This window comes from Oncorhynchus keta, chromosome 34 (assembly GCF_023373465.1).
Source record: "Oncorhynchus keta strain PuntledgeMale-10-30-2019 chromosome 34, Oket_V2, whole genome shotgun sequence".
Lineage (NCBI taxonomy): Eukaryota > Metazoa > Chordata > Actinopteri > Salmoniformes > Salmonidae > Oncorhynchus > Oncorhynchus keta.
Window position 1 is genome coordinate 49,080,593 of NC_068454.1, and position 21,552 is coordinate 49,102,144.

Below are 21,552 nucleotides of genomic sequence, written 5' to 3' on the forward strand. Positions count from 1 at the left end.
GTAGGCGGAAAACGTCACGTTTGTTCATCCTGCTTGGCTGAGAAATCGACAGAAAAATACTTCAACTATAATGCCAAACTTTTTTAAAAATTTGCTCCATAATATCGACAGAAACACGGCAAACGTTGTTTAGGATCCATCCTCAAGGTGTTTTTAACATATGTATTCGATAATATATCCGTCGAGGCAGTTGGTTTCTCATAAGAAACGATTGGAAAAATGGCTACCTCAGTATTTTACGCAAGGTTTTCTCCAGGAGACACCATGCGACCACTTGCCCTATATGGTCTCTTACAGCCATTCTCCAATGGAAATGCCTAAAAAGACGTCACAATGCTGCGGATACCTTGGGGAAAACGTGGAAAATGTAAGCTGACTCCTAGCTCCTTCACATCCATATAAGGAGTCATTGGCATGAGGCGGTTTCAAAAAATGCGGCACTTCCCGATTGGATTTTTATCTGGGTTTCGCCTGTAACATCAGTTCTGTGGCACTCACAGACAATATATTTGCAGTTTTGGAAACGTAAGAGTGTTTTCTTTCCAAAGCTGTCAATTATATGCATAGTCGAGCATCTTTTCCTGACAAAATATCTTGTTTAAAACGGGAAAGTTTTTCATCCAAAAATTAAAATAGCGCCCCCTATATCCAAGAGGTTAAATCACACATGTAAGATACCGAATTAAAGCTACACTTGTTTGAAATCTGACATGTTGGCTGGATTCACAAAAGGCTTTTCGGCGAAAGCACAACAGTAAACATAGAGTAGCATATTTCAATCCTGGTCTAAGGCACTGCATTGCGGTTGCTAGCTGTACCACTGGTTCGAGTCCAGGCTCTGTCATAGCCGGCCGTGACCGGGAGACCTATGGGGCGGCGTACAATTGACCCAGTGTCGTCCAGTTTAGGGGAGGGTTTGGCCGGCAGGGATGTCCTTGTCCCATTGCGCTCTAGCGAATCCTGTGGTGGGCTGGATGCATGAACGATGGACACGGTTGCCAGGTGTACAGTGTTTTCTCCAACACATTGGTGTGGCTGACTTCCGGGTTAAGCGGGCATTGTGTTAAGAAGCAGTGCGGCTTGGTTGGGTTGTGTTTTGCAGGAAGCATGGCTCTCAACCTTTGCCTCTCTCGAGTCCGTATGGGAGTTGTAGCGATGAGGCAAGACTGTAACTACCAATTGGATACCATGAAATTGGGGAGAAAAAGGGGTAAAAGTAAATAGTCCAGGTAGCCATTTAATTAGCTGTTCAGCAGTCTTTTGACTTGGGATTAGAAGCTGTTAAGAAGCCTTTTGGACTTAGACTTGGCACTACGGTATTTGTATGCTGTGGGGTTATTCCCCCCCCCCCTGGATCTAAGGGGCCTAGCGCTAACCATGAAAAACAGCCCAAGATCGTTATTCCTCCTTCACAAAACTTTAAAGTTGGCACTGTGCACTGGGGCAGGTAGTGTTCTCCGAATCCAGATTCATCCATCGGACTGCCAGATGGTGAAGCGTGATTCATCACTCCCGAGATTTTGTTTCCACTGCTCCAGAGTTCAATGGCGGCGAGCTTTACACCATTTACACCATGACGTTGCTTCCAGAAGCAGTTTGGAACTTGGTAGTGGATCTTGCAACCGGGGGACAGACTCATTTTAATTGATTTTGAATTTTTCAGCACTCTGCGATCCCGTTCTGTGAGCTTGTGTGGCCTACCACTTTGCGGCTGAGCCGTTGTGGCTCCTTGATTTTTCCACTTCACGAAAACAGCACTGTCCAGGGAAGCTCTACCAGGGCAGAAATTTCATGAATTGACTTGTTGGAAAGGTGGCATCCTATGACGGTGCCACGTTGAATGTCAATGAGCTTTTCAGTAAGGCCATTCTACTGCCAATGTTTGTGAATGGAGATTGCATGGCAGAGTGCTCGATTTTATACACCTGTCAGAAACGGGTGTGGCTGAAATAGCTGAATCCACTCATTTGAAGGGGTGCCCACATACTTTTGTATATACGTATAGTGTATTACTCAAATGTAAACTTGTGTACCTGCTACGTCTCCACCACTACTTCTGGAGGGAGTGCATGACACTCACCAGACAGTTTCCTCCCTTGAAGCAGGGTAGTGTAAACAGAATTTTCTCGATGAGCCAACACTCGTAAAGTATAAATAATAATAGCTGAAATGTATAGACATTTTCCTAATATTCTAGACTTGTTTTATAGATATTATTTTCTTGAAATTGCAGTAACAGCCTGTTACATTCTTAATTTGTTACAGCAACTAATGCCTGCACTGAGCCACATAAAACTATGGAAGCCTATCTCAACCACCAAAAACATGTCAAATGTATATTATACAAATAGGATATGTTTATTTCATTTGTAATATTGTGTGGTGATTTTAGAGGTGGCACCACAGTTCCCATCGGGGGCAGGATAACCTGGCCCTAGTTTTAGCAGTAATAAATCAGCTGTAAAAAAAAAAACGTATGTGTATGACCTATGATGGGACCAGATTATTTTTCTAATCAGGTAATAGGGAGGATGAAAACATTAAAACCCTTTACACAGATAACGAGACAACAACTGCGATTGGACAATAAAACTATCAGGGCATCGTGTAGGCCTTTGCGTCTGTAATTAAAAAGACACTATATGTCATCACTATTGTGTTGATTGATAAATTCCAGTCAATAATTCTGGATTAAAATGGATTAAAATGAAGTTTTAATATATACAGAATTTGATCATATTTTCTCAGAAAACAAATAAATTAGCCTATTTTAGGTGATAAACACATAGCTTAGTCTACAAAACATGATGTTTTGTTTCCCCTGGCCAGGCCCAGATGGGATCAGAGTGCATAGGCTTCTCTAGGCTACCTGCAGCTGTTGCTGTTATCAATAGGCTACAGTTGATCAGACTGAAGTACAGACAAATTGTACACGTTGACAAATGAGGCATTTCATTTTTGGGGTGGCGGGTATGAGCTTCCATATAAAACAGCTTGTCACACATTTTCAGATGCAATTTGCTTTTACCTCATGTAACTATTTACATGATTTTGATCAAAATGTAGTCTGGTTTGTTGTAATGTTGTAAGGTAGGCCTACTGTAGTTTTATATTCGTATGAGAGGGTTAATCCTACATTTTTAATAGGCTAAAGATACTTGCGGCAGCGTAGCCTAGTGGTAAGAGCGTTGGACTAGTAACCGGAAGGTTGCGAGCTCAAACCCCTGAGCTGACAAGGTACAAATCTGTCGTTCTGCCCCTGAACAGGCAGTTAACCCACTGTTCCCAGGCCGTCATTGAAAATAAGAATATGTTCTTAACTGACTTGCCTGGTTAAATAAAGGTAAAATTAAAAAAAAAAAAAGATACTTCAAAGTACATGCTTTGTTAGAAAGTCTGTGCTTTTGTCTTGAAGCTAAAATGTGTAGCCTACATACGAGAAAATAAACCCTATAATTTTTGCACATGCTTTTTAATTTAAGTGTAATATGTTTTAGAAGAAAAGTTTCTGTCATTGTTGAATAGTTGTGCTTACTGGCTTTTAGTGCCTACAGTGATATATATGGTAATTTTGAGCTGTAGACCAAGAATGTCACGTTGCCAGCCACAACGAAAGGTAGGGCAAGGATGCAATGTGAAATGAAAAATAGAAATCTCGTTCGCCATTCCGCTCCTCAGACTCTCCTTGCTATATCGTAGTGGGAATACTCCAAAGAGTCACTCCATTGATTACCCTTCACAAGGCCCGGGAAATGGATCATGCATTCTAACAAATGTTCTCTTTGCATTACAATTGAATTGTGATTGTTATGTTCAATCAATGGAGAAAGGTCACGGGATCACTCCTGCCAGTGCCGTCATGGAGAAATCGATAGGGATTCATTTTAATCACTACAGCTGTGGCAGAATAAGCACAACACGCGAGACTGACAATTGGCCGGTAATTACTGCTGTTTAAACAGCCACTACAATATAAATATCCACAAATGACTGTCTCTATGTGAGCCTAGCTATATTTAAGGTGCATGACATCCAATGAAGAAGTTAGAGGTGGGTTATGGAGACATTATTAATGTTCTGATTCTTGGTCTTACCTCCTTGCCACTACAATATCAATATCCACAAACCTCTCTCTCTTTGTAAGCCTGGCTACATTAAACCTGGGTTAAAATACTATTTTATGTATTTCAAATACTCTGAAGCGTTTGCTATAGCCTGCCCCCTGGAGTGCAAGACGGGCGGGGTTTGCAGTTTTGCTACTATTATTTTGGTTCCATTGCGCAAGGCAAGCTCAATAAATGATTGGTATTTTAAATGATTTCAAGTAGTATTTAAACCCTAAAGTAATAGTATTTAAACACTAAACCCAGGTCTGAGATATGTTACCGTTTTTGTCAATCGCTATGGCACATTTTCACAACACTTAGTACTAAACTCAAAATGGATCGTAAAAAAGGCAGTGTTTCAAAACTCTTAGCACATTTTCACTTGACTAAGTACAACACACAGTTTTTTTTGTCACCAAACAGTATTTAATCTAGAAATACATGTTCATCTGAAGTATTTGCTTTTCACAATGCAAAGCTAACATCACCTTTGATATGATTGATTTCTAATTTGTAAAAATATATTTAACTTTTACGACTGTTCTCTACTTGATAATTACTTTTGCGTTTGGTAAACTTATAGATTTTAAACTGGTTTGTCTGCAACAGATTTTGAGAACTTAAAAAAACAGCATTTCAACACAATGTCGGCCTCAAACTTAGCTGAATCAAATAGCACTCTCAAAACCCAGGCTCGATCATGAAAACCCAGCAGCATGCTGACCTGTTCGCTGTCCTCAAACATTGTTCTTCTTGGGATTTATGGCAGACTACAACCCAAAAAGGTGTATTACTGCCACCAACTGGATGGGATTGAAAAAAACAAGAGAGAAATAAAACCCATACATGATAGGGAAAACAAACTTAATCCTCCCAAAATAGAACAATAAAAAAACACATTGATAAACCAAAACTCTCAAACCTCCACTTCTTCCTTCCGTCAAATCTCCCTTCTCAGGCTCTATGACCTGAGAGGGTGATACGGCTTGTGACAATACTCCATGCAACTCCTCCGCCGAGAAGTCTTCCAGTCCCAGGAACCATTCCGATGCATGCACAATGATATCTATTTTCCTGGACTTCCTCTCCACATTGGCAGCGCCATTAATCACCATAGCTATAAAGGCCACAAATTCCACCTTCAAGATATCTGGGTCCTGCTGTTGAATGGCAACACCTGCAGCCATCAGTGAAGGCCTATCCACCACCATGCACTCTTCAAGCACCATTCAAAACCTCAAACAGCCACTGCATATGAAATGCTCTGGAAAGCCCTGACTTTGGCCACCTCATTCTCTTTCACCCTTGTTTGGCATTCCTAAGATGTGGCTTCATGGTTCCCAACACAATTGCAACATGTCACATTTTCATCACGTGATAGGATCTTTTCCACAACTTGAACATCTCAGCTACTCCCTTCTGCAAACACTTGAAACATGTCTAAAAGCTTTACAGTGATCACACTGCATTGGTCTTGGAACAAAAGCTCTGACTCTGTAGTTTATATATCCCAACTGCACTTGAGTAGGGAGAGACTCCATTTCAAAAAACAAAAGAACAGATAGACTCTTCACTTTTTCTTAAGTCCCCACAATTTATCTGTCAAGAATCAATCACTCCAGGAATATTTTTCCTCTCTGCAATATCGACAACAAATATTGTTGGGTGCCCTGTTCCGAAGAGACACACAGGACAAATCAAACTTGTCAAATCGGGTGAGACGCAACACAAAAGAAATCAAAACAAGCCCACCTCTTGTGATCCACACAGCCTTCCAATCAGCTGCTCCTCATTAACAAAATGTACTCCTACAAAATAAGAAGGGACGTTCTCATCACCGTATGCTACTTTGCACTGTTTTCTTTTAATTTCTATTGGACAATATTACAATTCTCCTTGATTCCCCCGCCATTATATTCACGCTTCACATCAGCGTCCGCTTCCGCCATAATGCATCAGCCAATAGGAAGAAGAAGTGATACAATGATCAATTAACATTTCACAGACATTAATTATAATCTAAATGTCTTCAGATTATAAATATACATGTATTTATCTAGCACAGATTTCAATAAATGTACGTACCATGCTTAAAGCTGCAATATGTAACTTATTTGGCTACCTGACCAAATTCACATAGAAATGAGAGTCATAGATCTGTCATTCCAATCAAAATCAGATCATATTTTATTTGTCACATACACGTGTTTAGCAGATTAGCGGTTATTGCAGGTGTAGCAAAATGCTTGTGTTTCTAACTCTAACAGTGCATTATATCAAACAGTAATATAGACTAAGATGCCGTTGAATAGGATAGAATACAATACATACATATGAGATGAGTAATGCAAAATATGTAAACATTATTAAAGTGACTAATGTTACATTATTAAAGTGGCCAGTGATTCCATGTCTATATATAGGGCAGCTGCCTCTGTGCTAGTGATAGCTACTTAACCAAATTTAACAGTCTGATAGCCTTGAGATAGAAGCTGTTTTTCAGTCTCTCGGTCCCAGTTTTGATGCACCTGTACTGACCGAACAGGTGGTGGCTCGGGTAGTTGTTGTCCTTGATTATCTTTTTGGCCTTCTGGTGACATCGGATGCTGCAGATGTCCTGGAGGGCAGGTAGTTTTCCCCCAGTGATACATTGGGCAGACCGCAGCACCCTCTGGAAAGCCCTGCAGTTGCGGCAGTGCAGTTGCCGTACCAGGCAGTGATATACAGTGGGGCAAAAAAGTATTTAGTCAGCCACCAATTGTGCAAGTTCTCCCACTTAAAAAGATGAGAGAGGCATGTAATTGTCATCATAGGTACACTTCAACTATGACAGACTAAATGAGAAAGAAAATCCAGAAAATCAAATTGTAGGATTTTTGAATTTATTTGCTAATTATGGTGGAACATAAGTATTTCGTCAATAACAAAAGTTTATCTCAATACTTTGTTATATACCCTTTGTTGGCAAACGTTTTCTGTAAGTCTTCACAAGGTTTTCACACACTGTTGCTGGTATTTTGGCCCATTCCTCCATGCAGATCTCCTCTAGATCAGTGATGTTTTGGGGCTGTTGCTGGGCAACACAGACTTTCAACTCCCTCCAAAGATTTATGGGGTTGAGATCTGGAGACTGGCTAGGCCACTCCAGGACCTTGAAATGCTTCTTACGAAGCCACTCCTTCATTGCCCGGGCAGTGTGTTTGGGATCATTGTCATGCTGAAAGACCCAGCCACGTTTCATCTTCAAAGCCCTTGCTGATGGAAGGAGGTTTTCACTCAAAATCTCACGATACATGGCCCCATTCATTCTTTCCTTTACACAGATCGGTCGTCCTGGTCCCTTTGCAGAAAAACAGCCCCAAACCATGATGTTTCCACCCCCATGCTTCACAGTATGGTGTTCTTTGGATGCAACTCAGCATTCTTTGTCCTCCAAACACGATGAGTTGAGTTTTTACCAAAAAGTTATATTTTGGCTTCATCTGACCATATGACATTCTCCCAATCTTCTTCTGGATCATCCAAATGCTCTCTAGCAAACTTCCGAAGGGCCTGGACATGTACTGGCTTAAGCAGGGGGACATGTATGGCACAGCAGGATTTGAGTCCCTGGCGGCGTAGTGTGTTACTGATGGTAGAAAGAAAGAGAGAAAGAAAGAAAACCATTAATAACACACTACGCCATCATGGATTAAAATCCTGCAGCGCAGGCAAGGTCCCCCTGCTCAAGCCAGCGCATGTCTAGGCCCGTCTGAAGTTTGCCAATGACCATCTGGATGATCCAGAGGAGGAATGGTCATGTGGTCTGATGAGACAAAAATAGAGCCTTTTGGTGTAAACTCCACTTGCCGTGTTTGGATGAAGAAGAAGGATGAGTACAACCCCAAGAACACCATCCCAACCATGAAACATGGAGGTGGAAACATCATTCTTTGTGGATATTTTTCTGCAAAGTGGACAGGACGACTGCACCGTATTGAGGGGAGGATGGGTGGGGCCATGTACCGCAAGATCTTGGCCAACAACCTCCTTCCCTCAGTAAGAGTAATGAAGATGGGTCATGGCTGGGTCTTCCAGCATGACAACAACCAGAACACACAGCCAGGGCAACTAAGGAGTGGATCCCTAAGAAGCATCTCAAGGTCCTGGAGTGGCCTAGCCAGTCTCCAGACTTGAACCCAATAGAAAATCTTTGGAGTGAGCTGAAAGTCCGTATTGCCCAGTGACAGCCCCGAAACCTGAAGGATCTGGAGAAGGTCTGTATGGAGGAGTGGGCCAAAATCCCTGCTGCATTGTGTGTAAACCTGGTCAAGAACTATAGGAAACAAAGGTGCCCAGTGTAAACGGCCAGCTCCTCAGTCTCAGTTGCTAATATATGCATATTAGTATGAGTATAATGGATAGAAAACACTCTGAAGTTTCTAAAACTGTTTGAATGATGTCTGTGAATATAACAGAACTCATATGGCAGGCAAAAACATGAGAAAAAAATCCAACCAGGAATTGGGAAATCTGAGGTTTGTAGTTTTTCAAGTCATTACCTATTCAATATACATTACATTACATTTACATTTAAGTCATTTAGCAGACGCTCTTATCCAGAGCGACTTACAAATTGGTGCATTCACCTTATGACATCCAGTGGAACAGCCACTTTACAATAGTGCATCTAAATCTTTTAAGGGGAGGGGGGGGTGAGAAGGATTACTTTATCCTATCCTAGGTATTCCTTAAAGAGGTGGGGTTTCAGGTGTCTCCAGAAGGTGGTGATTGACTCCGCTGTCCTGGCGTCGTGAGGGAGTTTGTTCCACCATTGGGGGGCCAGAGCAGCGAACAGTTTTGACTGGGCTGAGCGGGAACTGTACTTCCTCAGTGGTAGGGAGGCGAGCAGGCCAGAGGTGGATGAACGCAGTGCCCTTGTTTGGGTGTAGGGCCTGATCAGAGCCTGGAGGTACTGAGGTGCCGTTCCCCTCACAGCTCCGTAGGCAAGCACCATGGTCTTGTAGCGGATGCGAGCTTCAACTGGAAGCCAGTGGAGAGAGCGGAGGAGCGGGGTGACGTGAGAGAACTTGGGAAGGTTGAACACCAGACGGGCTGCGGCGTTCTGGATGAGTTGTAGGGGTTTAATGGCACAGGCAGGGAGCCCAGCCAACAGCGAGTTGCAGTAATCCAGACGGGAGATGACAAGTGCCTGGATTAGGACCTGCGCCGCTTCCTGTGTGAGGCAGGGTCGTACTCTGTGGATGTTGTAGAGCATGAACCTACAGGAACGGGCCACCGCCTTGATGTTAGTTGAGAACGACATACAACATATACGACATATACAGTGTCTATGGGGTCATATTGCACTTCCTAAGGCTTCCACTAGATGTCAACAGTCTTTAGAACCTTGTTTCAGGCTTCTACTGTGAAGGGGGAGCTATTAACTGTGCTCTTGACCTCACCCACGGTTTGCCAACCAGGAAATGGCCAGATTACCCTCTTCATCAATGAGGAATAAAATATAATCATTTACATTTATTTTGATCTACTTTAGCGTTTTACTTGTTTAACTTGATCACATTGTAGTTGTACTTCCTGATAGTTACATACAAGAACATAAAGAGTTATATAGGCTACTGGACAGTGCACAACAACAGGCTTTGTGCACACATACCAAACACGTGTGACCTAATAGGCTGCATGTTTCTCTTTCCAGGTGATCAACGTGTACTAGCTGGTTGTTAAAACAACTAAATTAAGAAGAAATATTACGTGTTTTGGTGATTTAAATTAATGTTCTCATAGTATTTCACATGAATAACCTTTTACTGCAGTGGGCTAAATCATGGTCACACAGAGTATCTATTATTATTTATCTACTTTGAGAAAAAAGTATGCACCTCATGTACCATATCAGATATAGAGTTTAAATGTTTTGCATCCCAATAGTATACTTTATATGCATTACAGAAGACTGAAATATAACAAAACAGTAAGACATTGAAACAGAGGCTCGAGCTATTATGACTCGTCTAATTGTACGTCTTTTCTTTTCTTAATCTGTGGGGTCGACTTCTCTGAAAATTAAACGAGTTCTCTCTTGGCTTGTTCTATTCTCTTTTGAGGAGTGATTTGACCAGAGGGGTTGTGCTTTTGTGTGCGTGTGCGGGTGTGTGTGCGCATTTGCATGTGTGTGTAGGAGCATTCTGCTGGCTAAACTCAAAAGGCTGTATGGATGTAGATTTGTAGTTGTGTTAAAGAGGTATGTTTACAATCTTTCACAAACTCACTATCTCTGTTTTTCATTATGCACAACCACCACCTCTCCTGTAATTTGATATTTTGAATGCAATTGATTGTATGGTGTCATGGATGATGATGATGAATGTGATGAGAGGGATAGGCATTAACACTCCTCTTGCTGCAGGTGAGCAATGACACCACAGGAGCAGATGGACTTCAATTCCCACAATTCTGTATTAGAGGCATCCGCTTCCCTGAAGGCCCCCAGGTTCTTTACCTATTATTTTCAATGGTCTCCCTTATCTCCTTTCCTTTGGCACTGCTCATCAGTGTGGACTATATGGAGAAGCTATTGCAAAAACTGTCACTTGAACTGAGATACAGTGAAGCGAAAGATATTGCAGAGAAGTTTTTAAACAAGGCTGAACTCGTTAGCATACTAATAAGCACCTGTGCATGTACATAGGACTTCCCTCCCCTTCATACAACGTGATAGCTGTGTGACAACAAATGCTGGCGAGATCAGCCTAGTGCGTCATACTCTCTTTGTTTGTGTCAGAAGTTGCACCGCTTCATGTGGTAATGCCGTATCATTGAATCTACCTTTATCTTCAAGTGCTGTCTGCTGGAAATCTATGATAAAACTTTATCGTAGCAAATCTGTTGAGTTCGAAGAAGAAAAAGTAAGGGAAAAAAGCCACTGAAACCCAACCCCAGCCATTGGCAAGTTCCTCTTTTCACTCTGACATCTTTCTTTCTTTCGGCTCAACTGGCATGATTGCATTGGATGGTGGTGGTGTCATAGCAGGAAAGATAGGGTCAAGCCAGCGTAACCTTGGAGAAACAAATAATAAAGATCCTTCTTCCTCATTAGCCTTGTGTAGAAGAGTGGTTGGGTGATTAATGAATGTTGGGTGAAGGGACATTTTAAAAGACTACACAATATCACTGTGTCTGTCTCAAATGGCACCCTATTCTCTATATAGTGCAGTAGTTTTGACCAGGGTCTATAGGGCTCTGGTGAAAAGTAGTGCACTATATATGGAATAAGGTACCATTTGGGATGTATGTAGCCCATCAATGCTGCTTTCAAGTGTCATGTCATCATAGGGAAAAGTGGTTGACCACCAAGTGCTAAGTGATGTTGCGGATAATAAATTGCGGCTGAAATGTAATATATGGTGGGCATGATTCTTTGTTCGGCGCAGCGTACACCAACTCGGCACAATTAAACTTATTCATCTCCCTGGTGTTTTTAGTTCATCAATTATATTGTGATACACTTAATGTCCATAAGGGGATGATATATGATTGGTCTAATTATTTCTTATTCACCATGCTTTCTAAAGCATATCAATTTTGTTAATACAATGTAATTAAAACACGCCAGAGCACTACAAGTTGCTGGCTATATTAATGACTATGAAAATTATTTTAATTAAATAGCCAATTATAGAAAAATCCTAACCATGAGAATTGACATTTAAATTAATTTAATTGAAATTGGTTTTCAACATTGTTTTATCAAAGCTTTATGGGGTGAATACATTACTACATCAAACATTATATGGTGTCATTGATCATGCAGAAGTCTTTTGAGGTGATTACAGTTGGACAGTACTCATTTCTTTGCAACACTCATTTTCTTGGCAAGACTGGCAACCAAGTACATGCCATGACGGTTGTCAGGGTTGATCATTGCAACACTGTTCTACCTGCTAGTTGTAGTAGGGAGAAATGACAACATTAACACATGTTTTCCACAGTCAGTTACTGTAATTCTACTTTAATTCTAACAAAAAACATATCAATCTTCATTGGTTGACTTGACAAGACGAACTAGCAACAGACAAACAGGGAACATCAGAGTAAATACCAGGGACTAAAGGGGAAAACAGGTGACACCTGGAGGTGGGTGGAGACAATCACAAAGACAGGTGAAACAGATCGTGGCGTGACACGTGCACTGATACATTTCAAGCTCTTGTACAACTTTTCAAGGCTTGACATAAAGAAAATATACAGAGAAACCATGTTGTCTACAATTGGAAAAATCTCATGTGAAGGCTTATGAGGTATGATAGAGCTACAGGCACTAACACCACAGTACATACTGGACAGCTGCATTGGATTGAGAATAACAGTGGGTATCACACAAAACATGGTGTTTTTCTTCTTCTTCTAAGGGCACTGTGTTTTGATAAAGGGTCTGATTGATAAGGAAATGCCCATACAGCTTGCCAAGGCGGTTACATCATTTCTCCCCCCTCTTTTATTCTCCTCTTCAAGAAAGCTAATTAGAGTGATTTTTTTAGAAAGATATTACAAACGCAATGATTTGCAGTTAACCCATGCACAAAAATGTAATAGTGGGCAAACGCCCGAGTGGCGCAGCGGTCCAAGGCATTGCATCTCAGTGCTAGAGGCGCCACTACAGACACTCTGGTTTGAATCCAGGCTGTTTCACAACCGGCTGTGATTGGGAGTCCCATCGGGCGGTACACAATTGGCCCAGCATTGTCCGGGTTTGGCCGGTGTAGGCCATCATTGTAAATAATAATTTGTTCTTAACTGACTTGCCTAGTTAAATAGGTTAAATTTAACATCAACAAGAGCAACAAAAAACAGTATTGTGACATTTATTGTATATAATGAAATCTTAATTTGGTGCATATTTAAGCAAAAGGTTAGCGACATAAAGGGCAAATAGGTTGCCTGGCTAAGAATTTTAAGCAGCTATTGATTTTACACTACAAGCCCCATCTTTCCCTAAATTATAATTTTTAAAAGGCACACTGCTTATCTTAAAGCTGATCTGACACACAACTAGAATGCATTTGGTGTTAACTCAAAGTATGTTCTGCCCCTTCCTAGGCCATTATTGTAAATAAGACTTTGTTCTTAACTGACTTGCCTAGTTAAATAAAGGTTAAATAAATACAACATTTTAATAAACCATTTACACATGCACAATACATTTTAATGTCTACTAATGGGTTATAAATGAAAGTTATTCAATTTGACCGTAATGTGTTACTTATTGATGATTGTGCATTGCATGTATAGATGACAATCAATGCAGTTTGCTTATGAACTTATTTTATTGTTACAAAATGTAATTACATCAAAACAAATACAAATACAGTACAAGAATGGTTTTTGGTTTCCTGTTGGTGGGATACATTCATTAAACAATATGTTGCTTGGCTATTTTGTAAAGTAATGGAAAGAAAGCTTGGAAATCAAGTTGGCTGTACATTAATACCAACATACTTCTGATGATTGAATTATAAATACATACAGTGTGTGTAAATAATTAACACTAGAGATGTGTTATTATATATTGTCTAACTTTTAAAGATACAGCTCTGCATCTCCATCCTACAGTTAAGTGTGTCACACAACTATTATCTTAGTCTTATCTCATTCGTCACAATATACTTATGTTGATGTATGTGACTCCTGATTCCCATCATGCATTACTAACTTCCAAAAGCTCCTCTTTAAGAGGTGTTAAGTTTAGGGAAGTGAATGTATGGGAAGCAATCAGTTTTATCAGTCAATTTCACACTTCACCTGTCACAGAGTACTCATTTATGACAACCGTCTTCAGATCCAATAAGTACCTACCCAGTACACAAACAATGTCCTCCTGCTTGCTATTTTCCACTTTCCCTACACCCAAAGCTATAAATTCCTACCACCAGCAGGTGAAAAGACTTTTCCATTCAAGACATGATCTCTGCCGAGTAGCCCCCACTCATAGGACCGCTATACGCCCTTGTCAGGCTGCTTTTGCATCTCTGGCATTTAGCCTCCAATCAGAAAACACCTACAAGCCCAAGGAAAGCCATCTAGCCATGAGTTAATATTAATTATACGGCAGGTGGGTCTAATCCTGAATGCTGATTGGTTAAAACCACATTCCAGCCGGTGTCTATTCTACAAGTTACCACCAGCTAAATCTATGACGTTAAAATGCCTATTTACTCACTTCCATCTGACTGCGCAATCCACTTTCTCATCAACATAGCCCGGCACTTTATATACTTGATCTCCACTATAAAAAGCATCTAGACATTATCCCACATTTCTTTTAGACTAACATTTAGCTGAGATTTGCATAAACCTTGCTGCCTGTCACTCCGACATTTGCAACATTGTTTCAATTTTCAAATTCGATCTCCTGCCGTCCCATAGTAATGAACATGCCGGGAGTCTGACAGACAGGCAGGGAGCGTTTCTCAGGCAGTCTAAATCATGAATCAGCTGGCATCATTTTTATGTATATATACAAAGAAATGTCCATTGAAAAAAGGTCAAACAAAACTAAGTCTTTCCAGCTTCCGTTTGAAAAGATTGTGTTAGACGTGTGGTTGGCTTGCTCCTCTGAACAAGTGCCCTGACGAGAGAGCACATGTTCTATACCAGGCGAAATCTCGCCTCATTAGCTCATTGTTATGGATGCATCCATTAAATGTCACGAGAAACAGCTTAAACAAATGCAAATGCTGCTATTGTTGTTATTCTGGCTGCTCTGTTTGACGTGACTGTAAGTTAGCCGTAGTTGGCTAGCTACCAAGCAAGGGTAGCCAGTATGGCAATGGAACATTTAGAATGAACGACTGGGTCGCTCGCGTCCATGGATTACAGAACAATAAGACTGAATGACTGGGTCGCGTCCATGGATACAGAACAATAAGACTGAATGACTGGGTCGTGTCAATGGATACAGAACAATAAGACTGAATGACTGGGTCGCGTCCATGGATACAGAACAATAAGACTGAATGACTGGGTCGCGTCCATGTATACAGAATAATAAGACTGAATGACTGGGTCGCGTCCATGGATACAGAACAATAAGACTGAATGACTGGGTCGCATCTCTGGCAACCAAACCGATAGAACGAAGGACCAGCCGGCTTGGGTAGCAACCCTAGATTTGTGTCGGGACTATATCTTGTGGAAGGATGAAATAGTATGAATAAATCCAACAAAATAACATTTTTAATGAAAATATGTCAATCATTATTTGAATATGTTGGTAACCGACTATATAAAAGTGATAATACCAGAGAAGCCGGTTTTTGGAGGATATATTGGCACGGTTTGCCAACACCCGTGCCAATATATCCTCCAAACACCGGCTTCTCTGGCATTATCACTTAAAGACAATAGCAAGGAATTTGTCTCATTTTAAATTTGGGGACTGCAAGCTTTTTGTTTTTGTTTCTATAAATACCTTACATTTGTTGTGGTTTTGTCATGTGTAAATGTGGGCTATTCTTTTGGTGCTGAAATCCGACCACACTAGTCGCCTCTCAACTCCATCGTAAATCGTGGAGGCAATGGCTATCCCAGGCATTGTATTCACCACTCCATGTGGATGTGATAGTCATGGAGGTATGTAACGTCACATTCACTTAGACCAGATGAGACTTTGCCTATCTGTTCTTTCTTGCACAGTATTTACTTCATTTCAATGTAACATTATTGTTTCAAACAGGGCCAGAAGTGAGACACTACAACGGTGCCAAGTTTGGGCCGCATTCAATGACAGAACACTGTATATAAAATAATGGGTGCCAAGACCTGAGGTCGACAGTGGGGAGATTGCTACCTTCCATTCTGTCGAGACGTTTTTACATCGCCACAACCTGCACTGGGGCAGGGAATAAGGGCTGTTTCAGGGACTTATTTCTGAAGACCATTCGTCACCGTAAGTTTTGATATTATTAAATGAGTTACACTTGTTTTCTCTACTTTTGAGTAGATTCAAATGTAACTCAATGTTCTTTATTTGTGTATAGTAGCCATTCAGAAGAACCTTGCAACCTGGGATGCCACAGATGAGGGGGTCCAGATTCGTGTCACCCGTTACCCGTAAGGGACCTCCGATTGTGAAGGCGGCAGGCAACTGCGCACAAGGAAGAGGGATCTGATGCAGTGAGGGTCAACTTCAAGTCTCGGACCGCCTGTCTCAAAGCCACACCCTTCTTATGTCACCTCACTGCACTACTAATGTATATACTTTCATATAACTATGCTGTATGGTGTGTACCTTATTCCACTCACAATGTACATGGGCAAACAATGTCCATACTACTATCCCAAAAGTTTTTATTTGTATTTTTTATCTGCATGCCTCATACTTGATTTAGTCGTTTTCTTAGTGTTATGTAAATGCAATGTCAGTTATTTGACTGCTTTTCTATGTTACTTATTTGATTTACTATGTCACTTTTGTCACAATTGCACTGTGTGAGAAGCCTGCAAATACATGACAATAAAATTCGATTTGACTGGATTTGGATTGGTCATCACCAGTGGATCCAGGTGACCAGGACTGGCCCTCATTATCTGATATATACTGCACACACACAATCATTTACAGTACTTTTCCACAAACATTTTACAATGGCATCCAATGTATCTTAAATAATACAAATCTATAAATAAATAAAAAATAAGTGGTGACAGGGGGTAGGCATGCCCTGGCTTGATAGCGAAAAAAATCGTATTTCTTCTGATTGGCAGCTGTAGTGTCACTGGTCGGGAGAGGGCGGGTGGGCTTTGTTAGGAAATCCACACATGAACCGTAGAAGCACGGTTGATGCTTGACAAAGCCGCCTATCGCGGGCGCCGGGTGAATGAGGACGATGGGCAAAAAAGCTGTTGCATGGCGCTTGACCATTCTGGAGGGATTGCCGGTCTCCCAGATGCTCATCGCTGATGCAGAATTTAATTGACATAATTGCACTGAACTGTGATTTGTAAATATAAACCAATCTAAAAAGGTATAATATGTTTGATTGATTTCAGTTTTCAAACAAAAGTGCATTTAAAGAAGACAGGCGATAATTGCGTGAAAGTAGGGCTACTTTTATCAGTTAATATGTTTACTTAACAATCACTTAAAAAGTGTTACAATCAATCCCGGTCTCCCTTCCTTCACTGTATTTGCACTCAATGTCCCTTGACGCATGCGATTACGTATGATATGCAACATCTCAAAAACATGTTTTAGATTAAAGAAAGCCATATAAAATAATGACGTGTTATATAATATGATACAATGACTTGTAATAATTTCCTAACTAAATAAAGGTTCAATAAAATCATATTTAAATTATGTCTGTCTTTTCTTCAAGGGTTTCCACTGTCCCTTAGCTCCTCCCTCTCTGTACCTTGTGACAACCACAACTCATCAACAGAGCATATGCGGAGCCGCACTTATCTGCTCATTCTCCTCCTGTCATTCCGCCTTCTATCTTTGATCATTGTCCCACCGCGCTCAGCCCAAACCCTCACTCACCACCTATTTTCAGCATCTCTCTCTACTCCCCAACTCATCAGAGGAGCTAAACTCCCGTGGAATCTTTCATTTGGAGTTCCTCGACTGCCGCACTTTTTTCCGCAGGAGTGGTTTTTATACTTTGAACTTACTCTTCTTCCCCTCGGTGACCATGGCCGTACCGGCTGCTTTGATCCAGCCAATCCCTCTGGTCCAGACGCCTTCGATCTCCACTCCTTCCGCGACCACGTCCCCGCCGTCAACAACTTCTTCCCCGTCTCCCTCCGTGGGCCCATCCGGCCAGAACCTATTCCGCTCGGAACTCCTCGCCAACAGTAGCCCCGGCATCTCGACCGGGACTCTGCCCAGCAAACCAGTCTACTCGACCCCGTCGCCTGTTGAAAACACCCCGCAGAACAACGAGTGTAAAATGGTAGAACTGCGGGGGGCGAAGGTGGCGTCTTTCACCGTGGACGGCTGCGAACTCATCTGCCTGCCCCAGGCGTTCGATCTGTTTCTGAAGCACCTGGTCGGAGGACTGCACACCGTGTACACCAAGCTGAAGAGACTGGAGATCACACCGGTGGTGTGCAATGTGGAGCAGGTCCGCATCCTGCGAGGTCTAGGGGCCATCCAGCCAGGAGTCAATCGCTGCAAACTCATCTCCAGAAAAGACTTCGAGACTTTGTACAATGACTGCACCAATGCCAGGTGAGTGGAGACGAGAGACGCTAATTTGATGTATAGGTTTTACGCAAGCAGAAGCTTAGGCGTCAAGGTAGAAAAGCTGTAACACAGGAAGGGGGAGACATTTTCCATTTTGTGGAAGTCATATGTTTCAGGTGTCATTTAGCTGCAATGACTGAACATTAGGTCATTTTTGTAGTACTCTATTGTGCCAAATCTGACTATAGGCATATGTTGTTATGGAGTTTTTAGTAGGCTAAACAGGGAAACACCGCTCGAAAAAGTTGTGGTAGGTTGATGGCAATTTAATTTATTCTTATTGCAAAGAGTTGTGTCAGTGACTTGCTCAACCCAAACGAATGTTAAAACGCAACAGTCACATTTTAGTCATTTGAAAGTGTTACTAAATGAGGCTACTTGAGGACTTTTTCATGGCCTGAAATTAAAGTGTCCAAAACCCACAGCAAGTTGAAAACCATTGCCTGGAGGGAAAGCTCACACATGAAAAAATAGGAGTTTACTATAGAATACTACATTATAAACTGGGTGGTTCGAGCCCTGAATGCTGATTGGCTGACATACGTCATGGTATGTCAGACCGTATACCACGGGTTTGACAAATGTATTTTTACTGCTCTAATTACGTTGGTAACCAGTTTCTAATAGCAATAAGGCACCTCTGGGGTTTGTGGTATATTGCCAATATACTAGGGCTAAGGGCTGTGTCCAGGCCTCGTGCTAATGAACAGTCCTAAGCCATTGTATATTTGCCATATACCACACCCACTCGGGCCTTATTGCTCAAGTATACAACAGACTGCAAAAACACTACAGTCAATACTACAGTAATGTCTTCAAAAGCACTACAGTAATTACATAGTATACTACAGTATTTTAATTTGCATAGACCCTGACCATTACCCTCCCCGTATCCAAACTTGTGCCACCCATAACTGAGACACCTACATGCCAAGTATAGATTATATTATGTTCCCTACAGGTTATAGAAAAGAGCAGATGGTCTGAAGTGTCTGTTAAGACCTCAACCCTACTTATCTACATGACCTACAGGTTATGGAAAATTTGCTCTTTGAGTATTTTGTCCAGTAGTTTTCTTTTTAAGGACAAAGCCCCCACTGTTAAAAATATAACAAATCCAAAACACTACATTACTACAGTAATGTCTTCAAAAACAGTATATTAAATACTACAGTCTGCAAAAATACTACAGTAAATACTACAGTATACTACAGTCCACAAAAACAGTAATTACTATAGTATATAGTCAAGTATACTACAGTCAGGTCCGCAACTCTGTGTGTGAGCATTACCACATTTCCACTCTAAATTAAGCTCACCATTAACCCTACTTTATTTTTAAATGACATTGAAATAAAAGTAGGTTATCCTATATCAGCTGTCCTAGCCATAGGGGCAATCATTTAAAATTATTTGAACTTTAAATTAAGTAAACAACATTTTCAAACATTAGACCATAGAGAATTAAAATAATTGGATTTAAATAGATTAATATACTGTTCATCTTCAGATTAATACATACTTTTCATAGGATCATTACAAAATACACTTTCTTTTGCCAGCCATGCCAATGTGTAGGAGGATTTTATGGGTGACAGATTTAGGTAGAGATCCATTTTTTATTTAAAGCCATTTTTAGTGTGCTGTTGCTCATATGCTGTGATGTATTGCTCAATCTGATAGGATGGGTTGAATCAGGCCAAATATGCCATCTAATCTGTTGATTGATTTAATATTGATCTGCCATTGCGAAATGAGCTGTAAATGTAAATATGATGGAAAGTCTAACATGAGCAGAGATACATATTTTATGGCGGTTATGAGAGAGTCCTTGAGGCCTTAACATGAATGCGCTAAGCTGTAGGTCACTCTGGATACGAGCATCTGCTAGATGACTAAAATGTAAAATATAAATGTAAAAGGTAAAAACAACACTATCTGGGTGCAATGTTACGTTTAGGCGCCATTGTTAGGCTCAATGTTACTGGTGTATTTGAGGATGATGTTGAGTGTGTAAGATAATTATTTTATTACACTTTGCTGTAAGACACACTTGCTTGCATAAACACAAATATGCGGATGGACTCACACACATTTTATTGTCACAAACAAATAGGAATTTATGGGTGGGTTCACATAAGGTTACATTTCTGAATTCAAATATTCAGTTATTTGCAGTATAATCAAGAAAAAGTATTTTGTTGTTTGCTGCTACTGAATCAATATTCTGAAAATAATGCACTGAAGGGTTATTTACTTTTTGAAAGTACATATAAATTTGCTCACAATGAATTCTGAGGAAGACCCATCAATGTTTGCAATGTATATAGCAGAATATGCAAACATAGCATTTTGACATTTGACCATGTGTATGGGCCCTGTATACTGAAGATCGTTAGGTATTTATTAGGATTGAAAATGCATTGCTTTTATCAAATGATGTTATCAGCTTTCATCAGTGTTTTGAACTTCTTTTCAATGCTCTATTCGGATATGCTGTGTCTGATATGTTGATACCAATGGATTCATAAACTACTGTATTTCCACATTTTATCTCTACATCTGGCCTTAACTAGTTTTATCCTACACCCTATTCACATTCACACACAATCAATTAACCTTACCCTTTCTTATCAATCAGCATTTACACAAACCTAACAGAAACTGTGACCTCCCCTTCAGATAGAGTTCTGGAGCAGTTCTAGACCACTCTGGTTCCTATCCCCAATGAGAGTTTCACCTCTCCGCCCTTTATTCTCTGAGTGTGTGGTTGAACTCATTGGGTTGTGAATGGGGAGGTGGGGAACGGACGGACGGCCAGACACACACACATACACACACCCTGTCCCATTTGGAGAATTACATCATAGGTTTGAAACAGAGGCATATGTACACTGGATATAGGCCTAGTCAGGTGCTAACTTCTAAAGAAGAAGAGTAACTTGTATTAACATAACTTGGTTGACCTATTTCTGTTGTTTGGAGCTCAGTCAGGGTTGTAATTTAGAGCAATGTAGTCCATTGTAGCTTTTTAGTCCACCAAAAAAGTAGGCCCATGTAGGACAATGATACAGTTTATTCAACATTCGTGCAGTGGCCTGACGTAGTTTTGTTTTTTATCCAAAGTCCTTTTCACAATGACGTTATATTCTTTCATACAGTGGTGATTTTCGGTGACAATGGTGTTCAAAATAGTCC

At 40.8% G+C, this 21,552-nt stretch overlaps 1 protein-coding gene across 4 annotated transcripts in view; it reads left to right on the plus strand.

Moving 5' to 3' along the window:
• Positions 1-15,492: 15,492 nt before the first annotated feature.
• Positions 15,493-21,552, plus strand: part of LOC118367224 (dachshund homolog 1-like) — a 264,907-nt gene continuing 258,847 nt past the window's right edge. For 2 of the 4 annotated variants that reach the window (XM_035750417.2, XM_035750418.2), the window contains exon 1: positions 15,493-18,339. In XM_035750417.2, coding sequence (XP_035606310.1) covers positions 17,801-18,339 — 539 coding nt within the window. In that variant the 5' untranslated portion in view covers positions 15,493-17,800. The remainder of the gene's footprint in view (positions 18,340-21,552) is intronic. The other 2 variants (XM_035750419.2, XM_035750420.2) reach the window with 1 other exon arrangement.